The 17,256-nt window shown below is 29.5% G+C and overlaps 1 protein-coding gene across 1 annotated transcript; it reads left to right on the top strand.

The window, feature by feature from the left end:
- The first annotated feature begins 2,058 nt into the window (after window positions 1-2,058).
- On the top strand, window positions 2,059-4,480 carry LOC114366925 (homeobox-leucine zipper protein HOX11-like). Its single transcript, XM_028323963.1, has 4 exons — window positions 2,059-2,581; window positions 2,983-3,287; window positions 3,542-3,621; window positions 3,850-4,480. Exons 1-4 carry the CDS (start codon window positions 2,320-2,322, stop codon window positions 4,184-4,186), a joined length of 984 nt encoding a protein of 327 aa, XP_028179764.1. The 5' UTR covers window positions 2,059-2,319; the 3' UTR covers window positions 4,187-4,480.
- Window positions 4,481-17,256: the final 12,776 nt, after the last annotated feature.

Below are 17,256 nucleotides of genomic sequence, written 5' to 3'. Positions count from 1 at the left end.
ACTACACTATTTTTTATACCTACCACTTTTCCTGCTTCAGTCACAATGTACGTACCACAACATTACACTAGAATAGAATGAATTTCTATCTCTCTCTTTTTCTTTATTATAGCACTTTTTGCTTAAGCGTTTTATATTATGTTATGGTATGTGTTACTAAATCTATAAGATTATAACTATTAACATAGATAATTATTATTTTTTGTTAATATATTTTTTATTTATAAATTATTTTTTAATATATATATATATATTTTATTTTTTTCATAAACCTTTTGATATAATTGATGTCACTATTTTCTTCAATTACATAATTTTTTTAAAAAAAATACTGATGAACACACGAAGTACCTCTCTTTCAATTAGTTTAAGATAACAGTAATTATTAAGTATGTAGATCACTATATTATTAAATTTTTTAAATTAATTATTTAACTGTGTTAAATATTTAAAGAAAAAATTTGTTATTTATAGTAATCTTTTAAAGCTCCAGATCATATAGAATAATGACAAGGGTATAATTCCTTTTTGTTTTGAATGTAGAAGATAGAAAGAAAAAATAAATAAATAAAAAAAAGTGGTGTAATAAAAAATAATAAAAATATAATCAAGACATATAATGGCCATTTTCTTAAAATTATTATACAAGTAAGGTTTACCAACCCATGAAATAAAAAAACTTAAAAATAGGGCTAATCGGATTGAATCCAAAACGGTATAAACTGGAAGATAACTAATAATAGAATCCCAGGCGGCTTTTCTGACCACTGATTATTTTTCTTCTTGTTCGAAAAAAAAATATTTTTCTTCATTCATCCTAGATTCTCCTAAGTTTATATTATCGATCATTTCTGAATTCCAAAGACACAAAATAATGCTAAAATACAACATTATATAAACCATATGTTATAATAAAGCATAATTTTCAATCAGAAAATTGCATTTTCTTAATTATAAAGCATTTTCTTTCTTCGGGTGTATGTTAGGTTAAAAATGTAATGGATATGGGCATACGGTAAACCTAATTTATTGAAATATTTGCAAATTTGGCACAATTGTTTACACCAAAAATAACAAAAAATGTTTGTAATGCCTTGTGACTTATTTAGTTTTAACTTTTTTTTTTCATCTTTACAATAATGATTAATTGTTAAATAATTTAACTTTTATGGAATAATTCATATTAAAAATAACATTACTGGATGTTAAATAAATATATATGGAGGAATTTTAGTAACATACTTTTTAATAAATTTTTTTATTATTGATTAAATTTTTTTAAAAAATATAAAATTATGCATCAGATTTATTAAATAAGAGTAAAACCTACCAAATTTTGTGATTTCAATAAATTAATTAATTATAAAGAATATGATCGAAGGAACATGTTAAAAAATGTGATATTAATAATTCTTAATACATAAATAATTTTAGTTTTTATTTTCATATTGTATCTACGGTCACCTCTATAACTAATAATAGGAAAAAAATGATACTTAGAGAAAAATAAAAAAAAAGTAGAAAAAATATGTCAAAAACATATTAGTGTAGTTTTGTCATTCGAAATTGTCGGTATGAACTTTGTTTTTTCTTTCTATGTATTTTGGTGGTGTATACACTCTTGAGGAGTGTACACAAAGCTACCGTAAACATATATACAAACAGAAAAAAAAAAATCTTGAATCCCATTATCTAATCAAATGAAAAATTCAATTTTAATTGTAAATGTATAAAAAATATAATAAATTAATCTCTACAACTTAATATTAAATTAATTAATAAAAACATAATATATTATTAAATTAATCTTTAAATATTATAATTTAATAATAAAATATAATTAATTTATCTTATATTTTATATATTCAAAAACAAATTTATATTTTTTCAGTTTTTTCAAAAACTAATTTATTAGTCACACTTGAGAAACCAATTTCACTAATTAAAAAAAAAAAAGAATTGTGAGGGTATTGTGGAGGAATTTTTTATCCGAGTGTGGTGGTGGGAGAAGGAAGGGAGGGCATGAAAACGGTTGAATATTTAAATGGATTCACGTGCCTTTGTCAACCTGCGTTTGTCGGTCAATCTTTATATTCCCACAAAGGAAAAAGAAGAAGAAGAAGAAGAAGCGAGAAGAGCACAAATAAAAACCCCAGTGTCGTTCCTCTTCTAAGCACAAGAAGAAGAAAGAAGAGGGTATTTTTTTCTGCAGCAACAACAAGCGAATGCGCTTTCTCCTTTCTCCTTTGAACAACAACAAGAACCACTCTCTCTTGTCGCCACATATTTAACGACAATTACTAAAACTGTTTTTCCGTGATGGAGCTGGCTTTGAGTTTAGGAGACACGTCCAAGTCCTTTACATTTCTCGACAAGGCGGTGACTTTACCCCCCAACAAGGACCCACCTGGGTTCTGCTTGGCGCCGAGTTTCGCCGAGAAAAGAAGCGATTCTGAGAGAGGAACCGCTTCTGGTTCTTCAGATCCACCGGTTCAGCTCGACCTTCTTCCTTTCTCTCCGGTTCTCAGACCCCAACAACATCCTCCCTCTCACCTTCGGATCCCTTGGCTCACCCAAGCATGTAAATAATCTCCTCTCTCCCTTTTTCACCCTTCTTCACACTTTCAAAATGGTTCACTCAATATTACTGCACGTTTAGTATTTAACTTTTTATTAAAAAAACATTTATTTGTAAAAGGTGTTTACTTGAATCCAAGGCCAACGTTCAAACTGCAGCATGCTTGTTTTGATGTTTTTGTTTTGAAAAATGTAATTTTTGGGTTTAATATCGTGGATACAATCCTTATCCAAACACACTCTTACTCTTAGTATCTGACAACGACAACGTAGTTTGAGTAAAATTATTTTTTTTATGAAGATAAATGGAGATGGGAAAGAATATTTGATTTTTTTTTTTATGAAAAGATTGTTATAAAAAAATGTGTTGTTAAATACTTTGTATTTTTTTGTTGGTTATGATAGGTGGTGGAGCGGCGAGGGTTCTGGACGTGAACCTATTTCCCGCGGCCACCGCGGAGGATGGCGACGACGGCACGTCGCTGTCGTCGTCGCCGAACAGCGCGGTGTCACCGTTTCAGATGGATTTCTGCACCAGGAACGGTAATGCGGCGGAGTTCGGAAGCAGAAACAAGAGAGAGCAGCAAGAGGCTGAGGGTAGAGCGAGTGATGACGATGAAAATGGCTCCACGAGGAAGAAACTTAGACTCTCCAAAGAACAATCAGCTTTTCTCGAAGAAAGTTTCAAAGAACACACCACTCTCAATCCCGTAAGTCCACACAACATATACAATCTTGTGTGTTTTTTTTTCCTGTTTGGATAAATTTGATAAATAATTAAGATTAAATAAACTATATGCCCTTCAGCTTCTAGATAAGTTAGATAAGAGGATTTTTATTAGTTAAAATGTATGTTGATTTGAAATTCGACCCTTTTATTTTTCTATTACTGGGTCTTACATACTGTTTCTTTATTATTAATTAGTATTAATTTACTAATATTTAATTTTAATCTTACTTACAGAAGCAAAAACTTGCTTTGGCTAAACAGTTGAATCTCCGTCCTCGTCAAGTGGAGGTTTGGTTTCAGAACAGAAGGGCCAGGTAAGAACATTAATAACTACCTTAATTTACTTTTTTTTTTTAGGAAAGCCATTAATATGGTTATGGACTTATGGTTAGAGAATATGTTCAAAGTAGTATATTAAAAAAATGTGTTCTTAATATTTTTCATTATTATTAAAGAAAATGTTAAATAAAATGTGTTAATTAAGAAATGTATTTTAAACATTTTTCTTGTTATTGTGTTTGATTTGGGAATGCGATTTTCAGGACAAAGTTGAAGCAAACAGAAGTGGATTGTGAGTATTTGAAGAGATGCTGTGAGACCCTAACAGAAGAGAATAGGAGGTTGCAAAAGGAACTTCAAGAACTCAGAGCCCTAAAATCTTCTCAACCTTTCTACATGCAGCTTCCAGCCACCACTCTCACCATGTGCCCCTCTTGTGAAAGGGTAGCCACAAATTCCACCACAACCAACCAAACTTCTATAGTTAACAACAATGCTTCTTCTCAAATCCCAGTGGAATTGTCTCTAAGCAAGCCCAGAATATTGCCCTTCCCTAATGGCCAGGTCCAAGCCCAAGCCCATCAAATAGCCTCTTCATGATTTGGCATCAGAAGACATTTTTTTTGGCGGGTTTTTTAATTACATATCATATATATAACATGATATTATGATATATCATAGAGGATAAAGACAAAGGATTCAGTTTCCCCTATTTATATATCGTTTGTATATAATTTAGGCTTTTCTTTTATCTTTCATTCAATCTGTTTTGTTTTCTTACTTTGGGTTGAAAGAATTATCATGAATGATCCTTTTTGTCGATCGGTTAGAATGCACCAAACTTCTTGGTGGTGAAATTGTGAAATGAAAGGCTTTTTCAGTCTTTTTTTTTTTTTTTTTTTTGTCTTCGTTTGTTTTATTTTCCTTTGCCATCATGACGAATAGCGAACTTTTTAATTAATGTTCGCTCGCAGAATTGAAATGACCTTCCTACCCTTGACGTACCCTACTCTTTCCTCTAATGTACTTGTAATTTTGCAGTAGGCCACGGGTTATTTGTACTGGTCCTTGGAGTTTTGCAAAAAGTACTTTCAGAGAATGAAAATTGAACTATCTAATATAAGGCCCTGTGTTCTATTTTGTGAAAGGGTTAAAATTCTTGCAAGACGTGTACTTTAAAAGCACAATAGCATTCAATCATAATTATGTGTGTTGGAGAAGGCAACGGTTGAAAGGGCTCACTTAATTAAATTAAATGTGGAGAATCACATAGGTGGCTATATCTAAGATATATACCTTCTCCATTGGCTAACTGGTTGGTAGGAGAAATTATAATACGGTTCGGGATCACTACCTTTTTATGATTATAGTTAATTTTCAAGTGATACCTAATCCCGATTATTTTTTATTTATGAAAGTTAAAAAATTTAGTTGCGTGTTACCAAAAGATTGATTAAAACTAGTATAAATGTTGCAATCTTGAATGATGTAATAATTTTTCGCTCAGCAGAATTGATTCATTAGATATACACACGATGCTAGAGTTATGAAGGGGAATAATTTCTAAAACTCTCGTGACATGTTTAGGTGGTTGATACTTTCAAGTTTTAAAACCTTTGAATATTAAAACAAGGTATGAAATTTCAATAGTTTCAAAAACCTCGTGATTTTTAGTTTTTAAATTTTAATTCTTACATTTGAAATTCAAACTCAAACCACACATTATTTCTTTATTCAAGTTCACTTGGTGAAAAAAGGGTGCATGGTACAGTGAAAATGTGGTAGTAAGAGCCATGGGTGCGTGTGACAATGGTTTTAGTATGTGTTGGCAGCAATGATGGTGGTATTATATTGATATAGTAGTAATAATAATAATGATGAGAGTACTAACAATTAATTACTAATGGAGGTTAACTAGTGTATCGCAGTAGCAATGGGGAGAGTAATTGCTTGGTGGTGGTAGTAATGACTGATGGGTAGTGTTGGTAATGATATTGATAGGTTTAGACAAATCTAGCCAAGTTTCTGTAGGATGAGAATTTTTTTAAAAAAGCACTCAAGTCATAAATGGTATGCTATGAAACCATTAAACAAATTTTGATAAGTACAAAAGGAATTCAGTTGGTTGAGCCGGATCCATGAATATTATAAATTTTTTTGATGTTATTTTTTATTTTTACCGATTAAAAAAATAAATTTTGGCGACTACGTTATTCCACTGACTCAGGCTTGATTCTCGTTAATTCTCTCTCTCTCTCTCTCTCTCTCTCTCTCTCTCTCTCTCTCTATATATATATATATATATATATATATTCCGCATCGACTTCGTGATTATTCTTACAAAAGGTTTTGCACCATTGAGCAATGCTAGCTCATAATGTAGATATTGTTAATCAAAGTTGAAACCTAGGTGATCGTGGGGTGTCATAGTGAAGAAAAAAAACATAGCTAGCACAAACATAATCATCATGCCGTTAGATTTAAACTAGAACATAAAATAATAAGATATAAATGTAATTTTGATAATTGTAGTAGTGAGGTTGGTGCATACAATAATTTGTCATGATGGAAGGATTACATAAGTACCCGGCAGCAAAACTCATGGGGCAAGGGTTCAATTTGCAAGCCAATCAATACTCATGCTTCTTTGTCTCAATAGTTAAAGATGCGATTCCAACCTTCATGTTCATGCATTGAAGCAAGTTGGTATTGAATAACCAACCAATTAGCAAGACCATAAAGATCGCTTAAAAGCTCGAGTTTTGGATTGGCTTAAAATTAAATAGCAATAACTAATTCTTAATAAAATAATATGCTATTTTTTGTACTACACCAATAATAATAATAATAATAATAATAATAATAATAATAATAATAATAATAATAATAATAATAATATTTGACCTTAATATATTTTTATTATTGAATAAAAATTTTAATGTTTGTTTCGCTAATAAATAATATTATATATCACCGTCCCAAAATAATTTTCATTCTATATTGTATTACACAAATTAATAAAAAATAATAAATAGATAAAAAAATAATAGTTTTATAAAATTAATAATCTTTTTGCATCATCATTAATTCATTTATAGGTTTTAAAGTTCATTGTTAATATATAAGAGATATAAGTAAAAAAGTAAATAATGTTACATTAAAAAAACTAATATGACATTTAGGACATTTTTTCTTTCACAATAATTATAATGGAGCAGAAGCAATATATAATTCAATGGTTATGCATTATCAGTATAAAATATTTTTATTTATTTAATTATAAATTAAAGTTAGTATAATTTTTAAGATAATTATTTTAAAAGTCAATAAATTTATTATACATATATAGTAATTTGTGATTTAATAATGATTTATAAACTAAGAAGCATAGTTTTAGTTTGAATGACAATCTTATATTTAGGAAAAGAGGAAGAAATATAACTCAATTATTTAGTGGGGTCATTATAAATTTTATCGCATAATAATAATAAAAACATTAAAAAAAAGTTTAAGATCAGTGCATCATCATTGAGACATCCTTCTAAACCAATATATAAGAGAATAAGACGATGACTGTTCTAGTACATAGATACATTATCTTCTTCAGTAAGAATATCACCACAATTATTGGTATTAGCTGGACTTTCTTTGGAGAGGATCCATGAGTTCAATTTGACCAATGATAGTCCTTATTATATAATCTTCCACCATTCACCCATTTGCTTTCCTAACAGCTGCAGCGAAGAGTACAAGAAACGAAAATGATATATCAGAATAGCATGTAATTAATGAACCAACAAATTCAAATGCCACGCGTTAATCAATGAGGACTCTTGCTTCCATGATTATAGGATATCCATGACTCATTGGTTGTTGATAGTTCTTTTTTTTCAATTTTAAAGAATTTAAGTTTACTCCGAATCAAAATCAATTAGTACTTTGATTTCTTAGACACAAGACATGAATGGCCCTTGGAGATTGAGATTAATATGTTATGCAACACACGCATCTTCTATTGAGGAGTTATAAATTGAAGTTGGTTGTTGAAAAAAAGAAAAAGAAAAGAAAGATAATATAAGTTTAAATTTCTTTCAATAACAAAAATTAGTAATTATTATTGACCGATAAAAATAAAATTTATTCTACTAAAGATAATTCTCCTCAAATATGATAGAACAACATCAAGGACAAAGTTTTGATTTTCAATATTTATCACAATCTCATATTTAATACTCAAAATCAACATATTAATCATATACTTTACCTTTCTATTATAATTAATGTAAAAAAAATATCTCAATATATTATCATCTAAAATTTTTAAATATAATATGAATCATATTTCTTATATATTAATGATAAATTATAAAATTTAAAATGATCTAGTGATAATATAAGATTAATTTTATAAAATAATAATTATTTATTTATTATTATTTTTTATATAAATAAATTAAATGACTATTATTATAAGATGAAAAAAGTATAATTTTATCCCACTGAAAAGAATAGCTTTAAAATATTTCTATAATTGGTACCATATTTTAGTAATTTAAAACTGAGTAACATATTTACCATTACTAACATTAAATGATTGTTTTCTAGATTAGGACTGAAGAGCCTCAAATTCCAAAGACAAGTTTACTTTTGTGCATCTCTATCTACCATTAGTTGCGTGAGGTGAGAACTACTACTTTTTCTGTAAATCATAATAATGATTGAATTGACAAAGCAGCATTAAAGCCATTTCAGCTGTTGTATTTGCGAGTTTGAGGTCCAATCAAGGGATTACTTTGTTTAGAAACCAAATATTTAGGGGAGCAGATGACAATACTTACAAGATAATATTAATAGCCATAAATAAGTAGTACAGCAGATCCATTTTTATATTTATTTAACTTAAACCAATAAATAAAATAATACTAGTATTAAAAAATAAGAATCTTAAATATTCTCAAAATTATTTAAAATTTTGTAAAATTTGTGTTAGTTGCCAAGTAGCATGATTTTGATATCATTTTTGTCATGAATAGCGATGAACATGTATCATAAACTTTGGTACTGTATTAAACTTCAAGGTGAACTCAAATTACGTGTTTCTATTTCTTTTTATCTTATTTTTCACATCTTTAATTAAAATAATGTTTCAATTAAAACAAATCAATGGTTACAGGTAATTTCAATTCCATGAGCAAATGTTACATGCAGGCTAAATTGGGATGATGAAATATACTAATGAATTGATATTAATTTAGCTGATATAGTCTTTAATAACTAATAAAATTTAAATAATTAGTAAAACACTATTGGTACATGAAATGATAATATAACAGTATATTATAATAATTTTTTATGCATAGAGATATGATACACATACAATAAATTGTACAATAATTATATGACATCATATTTTTTATATATCTCTTTTCATTTCTATTATTTATTATAATTTTAATTTATTTATTTTTCTTTTATCTCTTAATTATATATTTTGTTTACAAATTATTGTACAAATCATTTCTCATTATTTAATTACTTTCTATCTCATTAATTATGCAAGTCCCATTATTATTTAGATGGTATAAAATTCTATTTCGATATTTTTTTTTCTTTTTTACTATTAATTCTCTTGAGATCCAAAAAGAAAAACTAGGGATCAGAAAACACAGGTACCTTTTTTCGCTTTGCATGTGAAATTGTGAATAGACTACAACTAAAAAATGGATATGCAGCTGTATATAAGTTAAACACAGCATCTCAAGTGGATCTTTCCGCAGGCCTATAACCACAAGGATCTCAGCTAAGATTCACCCTCTTCTATGCTGCACAACCTGCACTAGACGACGTTAATATACACAGCTATATATACTTTGCCTCAGTAGCTGTTCTTTTTAACTAGTATAAGTCAAACAATGTTTTTTTTTTTTCTTTTTCCTGATCAATCATCAAACTCTTAAAAGCTAGTTTTCATGATTGTCTAGATCTAATTAGAATTCTGTTCCTTTTATTTGAGAAAATTTATTAAAAAAAATTCATTTTTTTTTAATATTTTTTGGTTACTCTTTTAACTTGGCATGGAATAACATGCACCAGAACGCGATTTCAACCAAATGGGGTATTTCTATTTGAAATATACCAAATGAGGATATTTTTTAATTAATCCTCAAATAAGAGTAAGTGGTAGGAAGTTTTATGACATGTGGATATAAAATCGTAAAAAAAATTCATGATTTCGATTTTTTTTTATAGAGAAATTGTAAAAAAATTTAACTATTTTAATTATTTATATAAAATCAAAATTTTCATGACTTGATTATTTTTTTTAAATTGATTTGAATGACTTTAATTATAAATAAGGATTAAGAATAAAAAATAAAAGTTGTTAGATTATAAAAGAATTAGTCGTTTTAATTATAATTATTGTTTAAAAAACTTTAAGTCGTAAATTATAAAAAAATATTAATTATAATTATTTTTAATTTTAAAAGAATTAAATAATAAAATATAAATTATAATTAAAATGACTTTAAAGTCATTCAAAATTAAATTTTTTAAAAAATTAATCACGACAACTTTAAAGTTGTGAAAAATTGACAATTTTATATAAATAATTTTTTAAAAAAACTAAAGTCGTTAGATTTCTTAAGAGTTCATTATTAAAAAAAAAATAAAAATCAAAGGCATGAATTTTTTTACTACTTCATACCTAAAAGTCATAAAAAATCTTACTACTCCCTAGTTTAGGGATTAATTCAAAAAATATTTTGATTTCATAAATTTCAAATGGAATTACCTTTGGTGGAAACCTCCACGAGAATGTTTCTTCTACTGGATAGGTGCTGGCTTGATGAATGCATATTTGATTTAATTTATTTTAAAGAAAAATTTGCAAAAATTTATCGATTCAAAGAGCTTTAAAAAATCAAGCTATTATTTTTGTAAAAATAATTTGTTTCTAACATACATCAAGCCTTATTAATACTACCATGCCTTAAGAAAATTACTTTCACTATTATAATAATTATTATTATTATTATTATTGAAAGACAATAGGATTTGTTAGAACTTAAAATAAAGTAGAAAAGAATTTGAATTTGAAGATAATAACATACTTATAATAATAATTAATATATATTAAATTACTAATCATTGATATAACATAAAATACAATTTAATTGATATTTAAATTTGAATATAATCACATACTCGCAATAACAAAAAAAAAAAAAACCGGAAGAAAAATAAATCTGATACTTGTGTCATGTTATGTCTGAAGATCGATGTGTAACGAGAAGAGAATGAATACAAAAAGTGAGTTAATTGTGGCAAAGAGAGGGAGATCGGTGAGACTCTCCAAAATAAGTAATCAAATGTATAATATAGGAGTAAATTTGTCAACTATGAAAATAAATATTGAAAAAATTATTAATAAAATATTATTATTATTACTTTTTTCATAAAAAAATCAGCAATGATATTATATATAAATATGCACAAGGTGTGCTATTATTTACAGAAGAAGTTCCTAATCCATGCAGGAAGCAAAACGAAAATATAACCAAGTATGTCTTCCCAGATACCCCTTGCCAACATCAAAAGACACTACCCAAATAGATATCGAATCTGGCGTTATACAATATTCCCTGCATAAAGAAAGATACGAAATCTATATCCCAGCTTAAAAAATGCGTTAACTACACAAACAAAATCAACCGCTACAGACTTATTTGAACCTAGCACAATATCATGGAGATGACAAGGATAAAGCTGGATTCACTTGCCATTGCATAAACGAGTATTGGAAATCTTTATGGTACTCCTTCATCCAAGACCAAACCGTGAATATGATTTTTTGCCATTGTTTGCTCTATCTCAAAATTCTTTCCTTCAAAGAGCACTACATTTCTTTGTTGCCAAATAACTCAAACAATTGCACTCCATCCTGTTTGCCAACAGCTGCCTTGTAAGCCATGAGAACATTGCCAAAAATGGAAGAGTTGAGCTAATACCAAAAAGATTAAACCACTTTTTCCATATTAGATGGGTAGTGCTGCACGTGAATAGCAAATGCGCTTCATTCTCCACCATCTCAAGACAAAAAATACATAACGGGTCTCCTCCATCAACAAGAACACCTCTTCTAACAAGATTAGATTTAGTGGGAATTGAATCCTATCATAAAAAAACCCTCCAAAGAAGGAAGGCTACTTTATTTGGGATTTTGAGATGCCACAAACCTTTAGAAATGTCAATCTCACTAGAATCAACTCTCAAATCATGCAAAGTCACATATGCAAACTTAACCGAATACATAATAGATGAATCCTCCAACCGAAGCCAAAAATCCTCCACATGATTAGCAATATTTACATTTGTCAACACATTAAGAAAATCTTCCACCACACTCATCTCCCAAACAAACCACTCCTCCAACTAAATTCCCACCGCCACCCATTAGGACTCCAACTACCCATATTTCTCACTAGTTTCCCTTTTTGTTTCGAATTAAGAAACAATCTTGGGAATTTAGTTTGAAAGCACTCACCTCTCACCCAACAATCTTGCCAAAATCGAGTATGTCCTTCATTCCTTATTTTCCATTCCAACATGTTGTCAAATCACCCATCACTACTTCCTCCACACACTAATTTTAAATCCCTCCACCAAATGGACTCATGTGATTTCATCACTCCCCAACTCAACCCAACACACCCCTTGTAGAAACAAATAACACAAGAAGGGGGATTGAATTGTAAAATTTTAACTTTTTTTAAGATTGTAAAACATGTTTATCGTCAAATGAATATAAAAAGATCAGACAACGAGAAAAGCAATTTTCTTTAGAAATAAGATGTAAGATCTAAAAACAAATTCAAAATCCTTTGTTAATTAAATAAGAAAACACACAAAGAATTTATACTAGTTCGTCTCAGTCTCAAGACTACATCTAGTTCTTGGCAACCATCAAGTTTCCACTAACTTATCAAAGTTACAAGTATTGTTCATTGTCACTTCTGATTCTTACACTTGCATGTTCTACCCCAAACTTGACTTAAAACCAATATTTTTTGTCCTATCAAGCCACTGTTAGTTCTAAACAAATCAACAAGATTTGTTGGAAGATTGCTCACTAATTAAAGTAGGATCGTGTAACAAACAGATATATTACTTAACACTTTTAATTTTTTCTCTCAAGGTATATGAGGTGTTTTGAGAGCTTTGTATCTTTACAAGATTTTACAGAAAGCTTTACAAGAAAAAAAATGAAAGAATGATTTGCGTAGATGATTCGTATCTTGTTTCTTCAAAGCTTCTTCTATATATAGCATTCATCTCCAAGTATCTGTTGTCACTCAACGATTGAATTCTTCTTTCGGTTCTTTGTATAATGTTTTGAGTCTGTTTGAGTATTTAATGCTTGCATTAAATGCACGTCCCTTCTTCATGCAAGTTGCATGCTAATAGGATATTGTGTCTTGTACTTTAGCAGGAAAATCATTTCTTTCATCATAGCAGGTCTATAACAACAGAGCGCGCCTTTTGATGAGGATCAACGTCTTTCAAATTATGGGCTTCTTTTATTCCTCATAGGACTCTGACAGATCCTAGGATAATTTTTTCAGCAAAAAAGAATTTCAGACATAGAGTATTAAATGAATGTTTTAAATATACTACTTAAATGCTATATCAGATCCTCTTATGAGTGCATCATCTGAAAACTTCATATGTACAAAGATAGATCATGATCTGATAGCATATCAGACACAACTTTTATCATTTGTATTTATTTTCACCTAATCAAAATAATTAGGAGTCTTGATTCGTCTTTAAGACATAAATATCTTTTGACTTAAAACCTCTCATATTTGGATTCTAATATTCTCACAGATAAAGACTAGATCATGAAATAAATTTTACTTCCATTTTGTGAGAAGTGTCTCATTGAACATAGCAATATCTTTCACCCCCAAACCACCATGATTCTTTGGTATGCAAATTCTTTTCCACCTCACCCATGAAATGTTCTCTCTCCCATCCTCACACACCCACAAGAATTTTCTATGGAACCTACTCAAAATCCTAATAGGCATGTCAAATTGAGCCCAAACCAGGTGAGCCAACCCAACTCACCAAGGGTTCGAGTCGGGCCGAGCTAAAAAAAACAAGAGTTTCATAATAATGTTGAAAACTCAACCCATCTCACTTAACCCGTGGGTTAGATGGATTCAAGCCTGGTTAGCCCACCTAACCCATATAACCCACTAAAAATATAATATTATTATTTTCCTTTTTGTAGTATTATTATTATTTACTTAAGGATTAAGATAACTACAATTCCATTTTGGTATTTTGGAATTTGAATGATGGAATTTAGAATTAAATGTTCTACTTCTTTAGTAATTTGTAATTTCAATTATGTATGTTGGCCTGACAATTTGATATCTTTTAATTTTAAGACTTTAATGTTGTTGAACTATGACTAATCTTTGGATGATTGAATTTTATTTTAAGACTATGGTTTTTAAGACTTTTGAATGATATTTATGTATTTGAGACATTTGCATGACTACTTTAATGATAATATTATATATAGATGCTTGAATGATTATTTTATTTGAGACATTTTTCATTTTGCCTATTAGTTGTATTGTATAATTGTGTTTCAATCATTTGAATGTTTTTTATGAAAAAATTCCATTTATTTTTTTAAAAAAGAAGAAATTTTTTTTAAAGTTTTTTTTGCTACTTTATTTTTAACAATTTAGTGACACAACCCACCTAACCCACCAACCCAAGGTGGGTTGGCATTTTTGTGACTCACTTGAAGGTGAGCCGAATTGGCTCGACCCGTTTATCTGTCAACCCTGAGGGTTGGGCTGACCCGTTTTGACAAACCTAAATCCTCGTCACACCTAACAGAACCTTAAAGAAAGATAAGTAGAACAAAGGTAAGGAAGTAACTATCGAGTTGATTAAGCAAATACTCCCGGCAAAAGATAGGTGCTTGTGCTTCCATGATGCAAGCCTCTTTTTGAACTTTGCAATGATTGGATCCCACATTTCCTTCTTTCTTGGATTATCCCCAATAGGGGTACCCAAGTAAACAAACAGGAATGACAAAATTCTACAATTCAAATATGTGGCATATCTCTCCAACACCTTCCTCATCAACCCCAAACTTCCAAACCTACTCTTGTGGAAATCACAAAAAGTAAGAGAGAACTCACATAGTAAGATTTTATGGTATTTAGAATTATTATTGTTTTTGTTGTTGTTAAGTATTGTGATTAGTGCTCTGGTGTTAGGAATTAGTAGGAATAAGATGATAAACTTGTAAAAAAAAATAATTTAGGCCTAACATAGGACTAAATGCACCCAAACTAATCACCCACCTAAGTCTTAAGAGAAAGGAAGGGAAAGATAATGGTTATAGGTTTTAGCCGTCATAAGAAAGAGATGAGAAAAGGAATAAACAAAAGAGGAATAGCGAGAAAAGCGCAGAATCATCGTTGCTACTATACCTTGCTTAATAAAACATATCTTTCAAGGGAATGTGAGTGAGTTCTCTCTTAATTTTTGTGATTTCTTTTGATGAGTAATGGATTTGTTCTAAAACCTTTAGATGTTACATTTAATTCTGGGAAGAGTTGTGAATACCCCCAAAACATGGAGTGTTTTCTATCATTGAATGGATAATTATATGTTTAATTAGTTAAATTGTATGACATGATTAATTCACTGAGCTACTACACACTTTTTATGTTTCCCCCTTTTTTTAGTGATGAATAAGGGTTTTCTATGATTAGAACTGTACAATTGATGTTGGATTAATTATTTTGAAGTATTTGGGTGTTCAAAATAAACTAGGAACCATATAGAGGTGAACTTTAGAAACCTAGGAACTCATTTTGAGAGGTTGTGGATGTTTAGGGGTTGTTGGAGACCCTAAACTTGTGAAATCACACAACTACACAATTTTGTTGTGCCAGTGCCATGACCATGTAGCTTTTTGGCATGGTCAAGCAATCCCTCTTGGAACCCTAGCTCCTCTATTAAAAAGTGACATAAGTGTGTAACTCATTAAGGACCTCAAAATGCGTTTTTTGAGATCCTGATGTATTGTGGTTCCTTTTGGATTGATCCTTGAGTGTCCTGACTTGGCATATCTAGCATTTCTGTTAAGTAAAAAAACATTTGTATCTTAAGATGAATCATGAAGCTTAATTATTTTGATTAGAAGAAAATAAATACAAAGGTTAAAAGTTGTTTCTTATTCGATACCAAACTATGCTTCATGATCCTACGTCCGAATTTTCAGATGAAATGAGGCTTAAGTCATGATCTGATACAAATATTAAAGATAACATTTAAGACTTCATTTAATACTCTGTGTCTGAGATTCATTTTGTAAGGACATTGTTACAAGATATCTCGTTGGATCTGTCGTATCCCATGATGATTAAATGAAGTTCAAGTTCTATGAGTTACCAAACAACCTCAAAAGACACACTTTGTTGTGACAAGCCTGCTCTGACTCAAAGAAGGTGGTTTTCTAATGTAGTACTAAACATGAAAGCTAACTAGAGTGGTTTTCCAACATGAAAAAGAAGGAGCTCCAACTGCCACAAACTTCAGACGAGCTCAAGTGAAGACATCTTTTTGTTTAGAGACAATATACACTTGAAGATGAATGCCTATAAATACCAAAAGCTTTGAAGAAATAGGACACAAACCTATGCTTTATGTATATTTTCTTGTAAAGTTTATAGCTCTCAAAATACCTTGAATATCTTGAGAGAAATGACTAAGTTCTTAGCTTATATATTTGTCTGTTAGACGGTTAAGAACTAGTCAGTGAGCAAACCAACAACAAATATTTTGATTTGTATTAGAGCCAACAGTGACTTAGAAGGACAAATAATATTGGGTTGTTGAAGCTTGGTGATAAGCTTTGTTATAGAGCCAGAAGTGGTAGTCATTAATACTTGGAACTTTGTGAAGTTAGTAGAACTTGATAGTTAACCAAGAACTAGAAGTAATTTCAGTGGTAGAGATAGATCGATATAAACTTTGTGTCTTATATTTATTTTGTATACCTTGTACTTTAAATTCACCTAGGGTTTGAATTTGATTTTTTTTAAAACAAAAACTATTTTGAAAAATCTATTACCATCATTTGAACTTGTTATTTCAAAAATATGTTATTTGTTTTACAAAGTTATTTTTTCAGACGATAACTTTTTTTCACGAAAAAGGTTTAGAAAATTTATAAAATCACAATTCAATTCTTCTTCTTGTGATACTTTACAATTTCTTTAATCTAAATGACGTATGTGATCTACCCTTAGCATATCTCTTATGCGATTAATTCTAACTGTGAATGTAAAATTATAGTGCCATGTGATTGCATCGTGAATGAGGGAATGTGTTTATGATTAATATTGTGATTGAATGCATGATGCCTATGAATATATGTTAATCCAATATGTCATGGTATGCATGTGTGTTGCAAAATGGTAGGAGAAACCTATTCCCCATGGGATAGGAATCTCTAATATTGTCTGTGAACCATGCACATACTATTGTGCATATATGTTTTGAAGTATGTTTATGAACCCAACTACGAAAGTCATGAATAAGTTGACATATGACTCTGACCGTGGGGTGTA

Source organism: Glycine soja, chromosome 9, assembly GCF_004193775.1.
Source record: "Glycine soja cultivar W05 chromosome 9, ASM419377v2, whole genome shotgun sequence".
Classification (NCBI taxonomy): domain Eukaryota; kingdom Viridiplantae; phylum Streptophyta; class Magnoliopsida; order Fabales; family Fabaceae; genus Glycine; species Glycine soja.
Note: the sequence above shows the minus strand (reverse complement) of the source record. Positions and strands in the feature narration are given on the sequence as shown.

Coding starts and splice junctions, on each gene's coding strand:
- LOC114366925 (XM_028323963.1), top strand. CDS start 2,320: ATGGAGCTGGCTTTGAGTTTAGGAGACACGTCCAAGTCCTTTACATTT. Junction 2,582..2,982: donor CCCTTGGCTCACCCAAGCAT/GTAAATAATCTC, acceptor TGGTTATGATAG/GTGGTGGAGCGGCGAGGGTT. Junction 3,288..3,541: donor AACACACCACTCTCAATCCC/GTAAGTCCACAC, acceptor TCTTACTTACAG/AAGCAAAAACTTGCTTTGGC.